The 13,619-nt window shown below is 33.7% G+C and overlaps 1 protein-coding gene across 1 annotated transcript; it reads left to right on the top strand.

The window, feature by feature from the left end:
• Nucleotides 1-12,913: 12,913 nt before the first annotated feature.
• Nucleotides 12,914-13,390, top strand: LOC124368146. Its single transcript, XM_046825422.1, has one exon. The coding sequence runs from the start codon at nucleotides 12,914-12,916 to the stop codon at nucleotides 13,388-13,390; it is 477 nt and encodes a 158-aa protein (XP_046681378.1).
• Nucleotides 13,391-13,619: the final 229 nt, after the last annotated feature.

The following is a 13,619-nucleotide window of genomic DNA, read 5'->3' as shown; positions in this document are numbered from 1 at the left end:
TTATTTAAGTCCCGGATAAGTTCTGGATAAGTCTCCTGGATAGGTCCCGGTCGTGTTGTCTCTCTAAGCCTTTAGATTACTTCACCCTGAACAGTCCCGTCTTTTGGATAATCCTGTCTGAGACTCAGTAGGATTTTTACACAAATTTTGATGCAAAAACAATGATAATAACAGCATGTACAGCATCAAGTAAATATGTAATAAACATTATAAATATGAAAGTTTATCAATAAAAAGAAAACTACACCAGCCTTTGGATAAAATTTAAGAGGTTTTTATATAATTAAAGAAACACAATATTTTAAAGCATTACTTTTAATTGATTTTCTAGAAATTGTTTGCTTTGTATTCTTGGTGGAAGTGAGTAGGTTTTAATAGAAAAGACATTTTTCATTCTTCCACATTTAATATATTTAAATATGGAAGAATGAAAAATGATTTTTTTTCTATATCTAGAATTGATAAATATGTAAACTTAGAGTTTTCTTTAATATTACCGCACCAGTTTATGTTTGGCATTGTATTTTATAAATTATTTTTGAGAGAGAAATGTCGTACATACTTTCCAAAATTTAGTATCCTCGACAGAGAGTGGTGTTTTTTTAAAACAAAGGACCGTTTTAAGCAATTTTAACACGATTTATTATTGGACTTTAGATTAAACTAGAAAGCCTGAGTTTAATATTTCAAAACCAAAATATTATATTTCAGAACGATTTACACTTGCAAGTAGAACCTATACTGGATACAGCAGAAACCGATGTTTCACCTAAATCTCGAAAACGCTATGGATATACTGAAGCGGCACATCACTATTCGTAAATGTTAAGGTGATAAAGTAATAACTTATTTTACCAAGTGAAGTTAGGGCTAAGGATCCCCCTCTATCACCTGACCTAGGGATCAATGACTTAAGGTGATTTCCGAACTACCAATAATGGCCGGGCAGGCGAGCTGCTTGCAAGGTCAGGATTGTTCAGCGGTCACCCATACAAACAGCAACCACGCTCGGTATTGCTTGATTTGGTTATCTCACGATAACGTTTGTGTCTGCTTCACTGCGCCATATGATATGGTGATTTACAGTGGAGGATGGCTGTTAGAGTGGGTGTGGCTTCTTTAATTTTATTTTTTTTTAAGCCTAAACATTCCCTCCGGTCTTCCTACCCACTCTCACTCAAAGATTCTATGAAACAGATGGTAAGCTTCACCTACTTCGAGGTTACATAACTAAGTCAGTGCCTGTTATCCACCCTCATGGAATATTGACAGGAGGATATTCTTACTCCAACGTTACCCCTCCTGATTGTCCTGTCAACCCGGAAGCAACGCAAAGATTATTTAAGGACGAAGAACAATGAGGATTTTTATCATCTTACTGTCCAAAATAAACTAAAATTATCCGTGTTCAGAAACAGGGAGTAATCGGTCAACTTATTAATAAATTCTGAACTTTGATTAGATATGTAACTTTGTCATGAACAGATTCGAAGACACTTGTTCATTATCAGGCTCATTTATCTCTTGGTCGAGACACTAACTAGTATTTAACCATGTTTTTACATCAAAGTTAGTTGGAGTTTCTGTAAAGTTACAATATTGGACCTTCTCGATGCGCCAATATCGGGTATTGCGATCGGCGATTGCTGTCAAGAGTGTTCACAGATACAGCACTTCATTATGGCACAATGAAATGTTTTATTATACAACTGTGAAGCACTTTTTATACTTACTTCAATTACTTTTTACAGCAGATGAATACGACAAAACTTGGTTCAATGTTTTTTATTTTTTGCTATAATATAACTACTACACAAATAGCATGGTCAATAATTACATTTGGCATAATTTAAATTTAAATTAAGTCAGTTTTTCAAATGATTTTTTACTGTTCAGTTGGTATTAAACATTTTTTGAGATACGGATATAAAAAACGTAATTATATCAGCTCATATTCATTACCCTTAATCAAGTTAATCTTATTTAGTGTTTTATTTTGTGAACCGTACTGAATTATCTTAACTACTAAAAGCTGGTAAGTACTTAGATATGTAAGACACATTACATTAAGATCTACACGTCCTAAAACTTGGTATGTTGCCTTGTGGATCAGGATTAGCAAGGTTTTAGTTGTTCCAGTAAACACTGTTCCCGGTTAGTTGGATCATTTCTACCTCTGGGGTTGTATTTAGAAAGGAACTATTATTTTAGTTTCTCTGTATTGTTACTGAAATAACATTAGCATTAACTTGTTTCTCTTGTTCTGTATGTATAAGAATCGAGGTAATATGATGAATGAAGAGGCTTCTTGTTGTCATTCGTGACGTGAAGTGTAGTACCTCCCTTGTAACCATAAAGTACTTACTAAATACGCTTAGTTAATTAGTATTATCAGTAGGCTACCCGAATGAGTAAATTACTTATTGAAAGTGGTCTCAAATTACTTGACAACACCATTTGTAGGGACTATAATAATAAACTAACACAATTCTATCAGCAATAAATACTTCAAACACACTTTAAGTAGCAAACAAAGTAAACTATTTAAACAATTAATTTAAAGTTACAAATTAAGCCAAATAATTCTCAATAAAAGTTCTCCATAAAATCTTTAACAATCCTTGAAAGTATTTTTATGGTACCGGTAATGGAATTTAATTGAAACATGTATGATGTATACACTACAGATAAAATTCAGTAAATCTTTTATTTACTGTGGGTAGTTTAATATGTTTCACACGAACATATTTGGTTACACTATGCGTGTTATTATCACAAAAAGTTTTATTTTTAAAGATTTTTATAACATAAAAACGTTTATATTTTCTATTAGTTTAATAAATGTTTTTGTAATATTTATTAAATTTCCTATCTTACAATGATCACTGACTTCTAAATTTTAAAGTAATAATAAATATTTATACATTTTTTATTATTATAGTGTATACTACTAGTTCCTACAATTTGGTCACAATAGTTTTCACACAATCTACTACAGTATTTCCTAAATAATTACTTCTATTTTATTGTCATTATATTCTAAAATGAACTTATGGGTTTATAATAACTGAAATAAAAATAAACATTCTGGATTAAAATCTTGCTAAAATACCTTGCATTTATTGTTATTTTATGTTGCACCCGCTGTACTTATGTTTTATCATTGAGATTGTTAAAATTAATTTATATTTTTAAAAGCCTGTTATTGGTCCTTGTCGTTCATTTAAAAAAATAGTATTACAATCCGTTTTTACATAATTTATGTTTTAAGTAATTATAAGGTTAATAAGGTTATAAGGTTAAGTTAATATTTTAGTAAAAAGCAAAATTTAATATTCACAATTTTAAAATTTAACACATCTTCTGAGACCAGTTTAAATATATAATGTTGTTATTAAAAACAACTATGCAACTATTTTCTTAGGTACAACAATGAACATTTCAAATACATAGCTACATATCATACAAGCCCCTATACTAGCATTCTTGGAGGGTTTCTGGCTACATTAAACTTCTAATTGATATAAAAGACAGTATATTAGAATTTAGTTATGATCTACTGTACTTTGTACATTTAAATCTCATCAAAATATCACTATTATGTTTTCAAAATTATTTATCTTTAAGATAATGCACTTCTCAAAATATTCAAATGAATGATTTCTGAACAGATATAACGTGAGTTTCCTTCAGCAAACGTTATAAACTTGTTTAATGCATTTACCGCTTCAACCCACCTCATTTGTTCCTTTTCTTTTATTTGTTCATCGTCTAACTCAAGCTCTTCAATAGTCACAGGTTGAATCTTTAACCGTACTTCGAATATTTGCTCCATCTGTAAGTTCTTCCTCAATATATTAATTTTATCTATCTCAACCCAATCTACAAATTGCTTTTTGGTAATATATATCTATCAATTGATTCAATATGACCAAATTTTCTTCTTCAAAATTTTTTAGGTTTTCTTCGCAAATTGCTCTTAGTTTTTAAAATTTCACCAGCACCTTTGTAAAAGCACTTGTTTAACTTCATACCATGAGAGTACAATAGCATAGCATAAACAGCATCCGTAATAATACATTTTTTTTAATTCAGTTACATTATGTCAAGGAGGTAACATTAGGTAGGAGAAAATGTGCTTGTATGTTGCTATAAACCAACTAGGCTATAGGCGGATAGGCTTTGCAGTTGTCCAAAACAAGGACAGCTTCTCTATCTCCTGACAAATTCATTTTTTAACTGTCCCTTGCCCAAATGATGCCTGTTTCATCAGCGTTGTAAAATGGATCAATCAGCTGGTAAGGTTTCACTAATTTTTGTAAACTCGTCAATATAATGTTTTACTGAGTCAACGTTTGCTCCTTCAGATATATAAATTCCATGTCGAAATTAAAAGTTTCTCAGCCAACCTTCTGAAAATCTGCAGTCACCATTTGCAGCGTTCGAATCTTCTTTAAATGTTTCAGATTTTTAAATAATAATAGGGCCCGTGTAGGCTTTCTTTCAGCTCATTTTACGTTAAACCATTGTAAAGTACACTTTCCAATTGTTCCTGCTTTGATGTCTTTAAAGTTTGCTTAGAATACATTTTGTCAGTTGCTAAGGACTTATGAAGCAAAACGTATAAGCTCATGTTTTTGTTTTTTATTGACATACATTCTGTCATTAAAGCTGTTCTATTCTTACCTTTCTCCAAACTTTTGATGATCTCTAGCTTGTGTTTCATGCTGAGAGTGACGTGTTCGATTTTGACCAATAGTAGTATTTCTTACTTTATGGTTTTACAATCAGGTTCACCTTTCTCTCAAATTCACTTTTAGCTTCAAAGTTAGTTTACACCTGCAGGGTATGAACTATGAAATCAATGTTACATAATTAGCCTTTAACTACAACACTCTACTGAGTTAAATCACAACTAAATATGTTTTGGAAAAGCGGAGCAACGCACTATTACACGTGAACATGGCGAACTGGAATTTACAATACAAAACTAGTCTGAAAGTACCATCGACCTCACTGGAGGAAACGCGAAGCTCCCAGAACATTTTCAAGTACACTAGGGCTACCTAATGCATTCCCGAACCACAATTAAGGTATACGTATGTTTTCGCCGATAATACAGAAAATTAGTTGAGTACGTGCGTATTGGTGCCGGACCATCGGACGTTCCGGACAAATGGATGCCGAATTATAGGAAATCTGCTATAGTATAAAAAGCGTTAATTTTTCTATTTATTTCTTCTCTAGTGAATTATAGTGGGACTAAGTGACTAAAGGTAGTTAACTTTGTCAGCCAAGCCTAAAGCCCGGTAACAAGCTCCTGAGTCAAGGATGATCACAGAGCTTCCAGATTACAGCCATTATTGGCCACAGTTACAGAAGTCTAGCGATTCACCACCGCATGTAAGGTTTTTAAGTTCGGTTTAGTTTAAGATTAAGTTTGTGACATACTATGAGCAAGGGTTGCTGTGAGAGGATTTAATAATAGGTTAGATTGGCAGTACAAATACCCTCAAATGAACCAACACATTTATTTGTGACAACATTTCATTAAATTGATTAATTGATTGCGTCAATCGACATATTAAACACAAACCTTAATACCTTAATACTTTGAAAACATGTTTGATATTAAATTATTCATTACAATTTATTTTAAATTTAATTCATTATAACATTTACTAGTAATTTTGTAGTGTTGCAATAATAATGAGTTCATGGACTAACATGATAAACTTTCTTTAAAATAGCTAAACATTTACATAAATTTACATTTTCGAAATTGTGAACATTTAAATAGATATGGAATTGAAAATGATTAATGAACCCTAAAATATACTAAGTTCTTAAAATTACTTACATTTTATTTCACATCACACTTATTACGCCTAGAGATATTTTTCCGCACACGAACACAAACACTCCCGAACTTCACTTTACGAATTCCCGTCCTCGACTTCCTTTCTCTCCTCCTTGTTCTTCAGTTTTGATGTTCTTCTCCCGCCAGCTCATTGACCACGCCTCTGCCAAATCTCTCCATCATAATTGGTGAGTAACAATTTTCCATATCAGCATGGCTGTCCCTTACATTGTCGCACGGTTTTTACAAATAAGCATTTCCTGTTTGTTCACCATCGGCGTCTGGGCGGATGTGCGTATCTACTTACATCCGGAGGATGTTTGTCTCGAATTGCAATACGAGGCTTCCTTTCCAGCAACTATCTGTACATCTATTCTATGAATTTTATTTTACTAATAATACATATGTCTTACATTCCCCTGGCTTAATGACGATTCTACCTACGAATCGTACTTATAGTCTAATTAAGGTTATCCATTGGGTAGTCACGTTCATGTACTGTAGGCTTCAGAAATTTTTATTTTGATGTTATTAATGTGGATGAAGTAGAGGGCTATAAAAAGAAGTAGTGTTATTATAGAAGTCCAGGCTAATAAAATGTACAAAATGAGTTCCATGTTGTTTACTATGTTTTTGTCGTCGTGTTTTAGCTGGAAGTGGTGTTGTCTTTGTAGATTGTGAACAAAGCAGGTGAATGCGCAGGTAGCTCGGAGAGTAGGTAGTGTTGTTGTGTTGAGAATGCTGTGTAGACATCTTCCTTGTTGTCTGCCAAGTCATGTATTTGGTGTTATGTCGCAATGTCACAACACCATTCGAAGAAATCTCCGACGAACGTGAGCGATCTTCTGTTTCTATCTGGTTGCTGTCTTTGGATGAATGGGAGGTGTTCTGCTACCATTTGTTGATGTATGAGGGTTTGTAATGTGGAAAGGTTGTTCTGTATCTTGCAATAGGTTTGGGAGTTGTTGAGGTTTTTAGGGCAGAAATTTAAAGAGGGTTCGTTTTTAGGTAAATTTTGCTGTGTGTTGAAAGGAATTTTGTATATGATAGGTATGGAACTGATATAAGGTAGTGTCTGAGGCATTGGAGTAAAGTACGCTCCTGTGAAGATTTGTACTAGAGGCTTATTGGGTTCTCCTATGTTGGGGGTTGATGTGCTGGCAAAGGTGGCCAAAAGAGGCATGGCAAGTGCTGTCAGTAGTAGTAGTAGGAAGTGCTGTAAGGACTTCATCTGTCTCGTGGGTGGTCGGGACGGTTAGAGTGCTGTAGACTGGTGTCTTGTATTTTGGGATTATCTATACCAATATCTTTGGTACGTGTAACCTATCACTTAATCACTAAATCACAGTAAACCTCACATTAAAATACAAAGTTAGGCGTTTTAATTTTTTAAAACTTTTATGTCTTTATTCTCTATCGTTTTCCGACACAACATCGAGATTTTAATATACATTTTTATTTCTGTTAGACTTACTTCAGTGACTCTCAAGGTTATATAACGTTATAATGAATCATTCAAACCGTAATCAAGTATACCGGTCTCTCAACTCCTGGAGTATAATACCTATTTTTTTAAAGCGATTCTTGCATGACTATGTGGTAGCTTTTTAACCTCATATATTATGAAAGTATTGCGAAGATACTTTTCACTCTCTTCAAATTTTTCTACAAGGCAGTGAGTGCATTATAGACTTTAGCGGTTAATTTCAGATCATGAATATATACCGGCTAATGGGAGCTTTATGTATTATCTGTTTGACTCACATAAAATCAGCTTAATCTGCCAGACGCTAAGCTTATCCTTAGAGTTCACCAGTAAGCGCCTCATCGGATGTCCAGACTTCTTAATTTCAACAACTTGGTGATTGTTTATAAAAATTTTCTTTGCGGCACACTTCGAGTAAAGTTGACCTCATCGTGTTACTAAAAACTTCGCATTTGGGAAGTCTCATTAATGACCAAAAAGCTTAAATAGTAGCTCCAATTTCCTAAAATACTTTGCACTTTTCTGAACTTACAGTGTTCGAATAACTAAATTATTCTGCAGAGTCTTTGTTTAAAATTATGGACAAAAGCAGTTTTCAAATCTGGAAGCTTTGATCGGTATATTTAGACCATCGTGACAACACACGCACGCCCACATACTGTTCCTAGAGTTGTTGGCACTAGGAGAAACTGTGTACCTCCCGCTTTTTACATAATTATAAGAAATTAAATTCATACAATGTATCAAAAACTTTTGTGACTAATAGTAATGATGATTTTTTTTATTTTCCATTTATATGTGTCGAGAAATGTGTGGTTTAGCCACTAGCCGCCATTACGTATTTCTTATATAACAATACTATATGTAGAAATATTAAGCTAAAGAAACCTATCTTTGCATCCACGTTACGACAAATAAGAAGAAATCTGAAATAAATAATCGTGTATTTTTCTTTCATATTAACAAAATAGAGCCTGTTAAAATCTTTTAAAGGTAATAAACAACAACAGAAATCTGCAATTATAACAAGTTTACAAGATACCATCTATTTAATAATTTAGATGAACATTGTAACGGTACTTTTCCCGGAAAAATCCGTCAACGCATAAGCAACCACGATCACTTTAGAGGTATGCTTGCACAAGCCCGGAGAAACAAACATTTTACCAGTTGAGAGGCAGCAAGCTGTTTTAAATCAAATTTGGTACAATGCCAAATAGTTTTTAAAATGTTAAAAAATCTAACAGTACTTTTCCAATGAGTCTGTCAACGCATAAGCGAGTACAAACACTTTAATGGTACTTTGCACAAGCCCGGAGCAACAAACATGTCACATTTGAGAGGCACAGTTGTTTGTTGCTCCCGACTGGCGCATTTCGCATGTCCTCCAAACCGCATTATTTAGTCTGAAGTTAATTACTAGTCCTCTGAGCCTGAGTCACTCTTTATTTAATTCTCTATCACACGATTTAAGGGCCATATATGTTGTACAAGAGTTTTTAATTTCAAGATATCTGATCCAAATCTAATGCGTTGTACTCTATACAGATTATATATATATATATATATATATATATATATATATATATATATATATATACTTTTTGTGATTCAATGTTTATTGAAATTATATATATATATATATATATTCAATAAGAAATAGGAAGATATAAATAAACAAATATTAAAATTAAAAATATGTATATGTAATAGATAGTAACAGCCTCCACATATGAAATACTTTTCAAAATTACTGTATCACTTAGTTTATTGTGTGGATAAATAGAATGCATTATAAATCCTAAAAGTTTCTATAAGTGATTTGTGAGTAACTATTTTATCTTGAATTACTTTAATAATAACCTCCTTTAGATAGAGGGTTTTCAAACCCACTGGTAAACACTAAGGTTTGGTTCGGTGTGGTACAGTATGTGCGGACTGACTGTGGCTGACCCGACACTTCCTCCCTCTTCCGGCCATTTTCCGGGCACTTATGGTCTAATCTAACCTCTTTGGGTAACCACTGACTCTTTTACTACAAGTTTTACTATAATAATCGGTTTTAACCATTTTAAACTAAGTTAAAATGTTTGAAATCTCTCATCAGACTCAACATTTTGTTTTCTTTGTATTATTATAAATAGTTCCTGTTTTAAAAAAAAATTTCCCTCCCCACGGTAATCGTTGGCCTCACATTTTTAAGGACGGCTCTAATGCCTCCGTCATTGTGGTTACTAATTATGAAACCAGTAAAAATTCTGAGTTACTCAAATTGTTCTGAATTTAAAATATAACGATGAAATTAAATATTAAAGTGATTGTATAAGAGCCCACGGATTTCGGCTACGCACGCTAAAATACATGATTCTAGTATATCGATAATTTAGAAGGGATTAAAGAGATGATCTAAAAATAAGTACATTACGGCACAAGGTAAATAGTTAGCCAAAGTGTCACCTCTCTCGGAACCCCACCCACTTCCTCTCACCATCCCTATGGAACGTTCTCTCAACATTCCACCTATGGTGGAGGGGGGTTAGTAACAATATTGTATTTTACATTGCAAAGGCGAGATGATAGTACCAAAATTTAAGAGGAAGAGTAAAGATAATGGAGATTGTAGAACGAGGAAGACTCTTCAGGAAATGAAAAAAGTTTATTAACAATAGTGTTACAGCCATATTGCTTAAAGCTATGAATGTAAAGCAACCACCTAAATTTTCATCAATAGTAACAAATCATATAAGAGCAAATGTTATGAACTCAACATTTTTAATTTACAAATAATTAATAAGTTTCCAGTTTTTTATAGTCTTAGTAATGATACTGTGTCTTACAACAGTATACATAAAGAAGTTGTCAGCAAAAATCGTTATTCCTACATCGTTATCAACCACAGTGTTATTCATGAAAATATTAAATGAAAACATGTCCCAGGTGAGATACTTGTGGGGCTCCAGAACTGGCTGATATAAAGAGTCGAGATATTGCTACTCCAAATGTTACTGTAAGAGTACGCCCTCTGGTGTGGAAGGCATGGCAATATTAGCAGATCCACTATCCATAAAGTTATACCGTTCTTTTTAAAAGAAAATGTTTTTTTAAATCTTTGCTCAGCAAGATCAATAATTTTTTATATTTCATATAGTGTAGATCAGATAAATACTGGTCTGGAATGTCGAATATAAAGTTTGCCGTGAGATTTATAAATAGGCACAAAATATATGGACATTAGGTGTCAACTATCAGCCCTTCATCCACAAACCCTTTAAGATCCCTAAGTTAAGCAGCAGCAATACGGTATAGAGTATAATAAACGTAATATACATGGAGGGACACCATCAGGTCCTAAACCCATACGATGATTCAAGAATACTAGCGTTCGCTCTAAGCTCTTACACGTTGAACTTCAGGTTTAGAGAATGTGTGTGATAACTTTGTATTTTATGGAATCTTAATCTGGATAATTATTTGTCGTATACTTTATGCACTGTAACATAGTGAATTCCCTTTCCGCGTGCTTAAAATATAAATTAAGCAAAAGATTGGCAGGTGTAAGAAATAGGCATTTTTCAATTGAATTTACATTAGAATATAAGCAGGAGTAATCATTTTCAATTACCAGTTTTCAATTAATAAATTAACACGGTTTCTCCTTTAAATGCGTTTTTTTTTTTTTTTTCAAAAACCCCAGTGGTAAACACTAGTGTTTGGTTCGGTGTGGTACTGTACAGTATGGGATAGTGGCTGTGGCTCCCACCAAGAGGTCTAACCTCTTTATTCCGCTGTGGGTAACCAATAACTCGTTCATTGCATGTTTCACTACAGTAATTGGTTTTAATCTTTTAAACCAAGTTGTAATTTTTGGAATCTGTTGTCAACATTTTGCTATCTGGTATAACTTTGTACTACTAGAAATATTTCCTGTTGAATTTATTCAGGTGGCATTAACACTTTCTATATTGATTAAAGGTACCTATACTATTCTTTAGCATAGCAGGTAGGATTTAGAATTATAGGCAATTCTTAAATTATTTAATTTTTTAATTTCACCTTACCCTTTGTTGTTGGATAACTGCAAAAATATTTTAAAAATAATCCTTGATTATATGAAACTTAGCATTTATTTAAATGAGTATATCTATTAAGATAGAAATTAACATAACCACAGTGAATGACTGAGATTGTCCAAGAAAGCGATACGTACACTTTAGTTCTATTCAGCTAAAATTAAGGCCCATATAAAGCTATTTTCCAAGAAGTACCAATTTTACTGGTACAAGGAATGTACCAAATATAAACGGGAAGGAACCAATATTTGATCCTTAAGGCATACCACATGTGACAGGTGTCTGCAGATTTGTTTCCATCAACCAAAACACACTGCTGTCTTACACTCAGATAAGACTTCATCCACGAAAGAACCTCAGCAGAAAATCTAAAAAAAATTAATTTTTCAATCAATATAATGTGAGTGAGCCTTTGAAAATTCTAACATGATTAGAGCAGTGCATTGTAGATGATGCATGGTAGGCCGGATCTGTAACGCAGTTTCAGTACTGTATTATTGTCTAAATCCAGACTGAGAGTGTTGAGCATACCTTGTGATTAAAAAAGCTGCAATATTTGGCAATGCACTATTCGTTCAAGATCCATAGACAATGCAGGCATAATGCTAATGTGTCTGTAATCATATGGTTAAGCTGGTTATGGGATCTTGTTTAGAAGATGGATTAAGAAAACTCCCAGTGTACCAGTTCGCAGGGATTCGTTGAAAATGAAGTTAACTGATGGAAGAATAGATAAACAGGCCTTTGAACTAGCCGGATAGATATATTCTCCGAACCAGTTACATTAGTGCTGATGCGACTAAGAGGTTGAAGGACATCCAACTACATGTCTGGTCTGAATTGAAGCAAGGGGTGTGATAATATACTATAAACAGTACACACTTACTTAAAAAACTGTTTAAGCAGTAAACGTTACTACTCAATAGAGGGATAATAAGAGAATTATCTATAACTATCACAAACGTAAAGTTTGTGAAGACCTAAAGCTATTTGATAAAATAATTTGACATGAACTTATTAAAAGCATATTGTAGAGACCAAACAATAATATTAATTGTGGTTTCCACTTAGATTGGTGCTGAAAGCTTTAACCGCATTTTAGATATCTCAAACGTAAAAAGAGGTTTGGTTGAAAATAAACCGTTCATGATCAGTTGTAAGAGTAGTTTCTGTACTGAATGCCATTAAAATAAATTCACTGGTTCAACGTTCCTTTCAGTTTAAAATAATAAAAAGATATTATCCACTGCGCAACTTATAGACCACCAAACTTGGCCAAATTGGGCTTTAATTTGATATTACTTCATCTTTGAGACATGTCATATATATTTTCTTATTTCAATATAAAATTATTCAATTTGAAAATTCTAGAGAGTATATTTATAAAAATAAACTCACTATTCCATTGAGTAGTGCTCAAAATCACATTCAGTTTCAGTAAAACTTCAACGTTGCCTTCTTGGATGGGATGATTGGTGTGTGCAGAACAATCTTAAGATGAACATTGCTAAATGCGCAGTCATCACCTTTCACCGTTCCTCCGCTCCTATACTGTTTGATTACATACTCAATAACTCTGCTCTCATTCGTAAAACTTCTATTAGAGACCTTGGAATCGTAATCTCCCACAGTCTTGGCCCTGAATCCCACATTGATGCCATCACCACTAAAGCCTCTCGTAATCTGGGATTTCTGATCAGAACTTCAAGAAGCGGACTGAGTGTTGCAGCTATGAAGTTTATCTTTACTGCTCTGGTGAGGTCAGTGCTTGAATATGGCAGCGTTGTCTGGTCGCCCTATGAGGTTGGTCATATCCAGCAGCTCCAAAGTGTCCAGGATCGCTTCTTGCGGGTGGTTGGAGTCAGATGTGGATTTGAATGCAGAACTGTGCCATTGGAGGATTTGGGGATTTCCTTGGGTTTGAACTCGATTGTGAAGCGTAGACAACTTTTGGATGTGGTTTTTTTTCCATAAACTAATTAACGGAGACGTGAATTGTCCAGAACTGCTCAGGCGGATCGACTTCCGAGTGCCTCATCAGACCAGGTCCCTTCACACTTTCTGCCGTCGTGTCTACTCAACCAATTATGTACTTCACAGCACTATCCCGAAACTTCACAGACTTGGAAACCTCGTCTCCTCCCAGCATGACTTTTTCAGTGATAGCGTTATGCACCTGAAAAAACATTTTCTTTTGTTGTAG

The sequence above is a fragment of the Homalodisca vitripennis genome, chromosome 8 (assembly GCF_021130785.1).
Source record: "Homalodisca vitripennis isolate AUS2020 chromosome 8, UT_GWSS_2.1, whole genome shotgun sequence".
NCBI lineage: Eukaryota > Metazoa > Arthropoda > Insecta > Hemiptera > Cicadellidae > Homalodisca > Homalodisca vitripennis.
This window is presented reverse-complemented; position numbering and strand designations above follow the sequence as displayed.

What these genes read in the sequence shown, in the direction of transcription:
- LOC124368146 (XM_046825422.1), top strand. Translation starts at nt 12,914, where the DNA reads ATGAACATTGCTAAATGCGCAGTCATCACCTTTCACCGTTCCTCCGCT.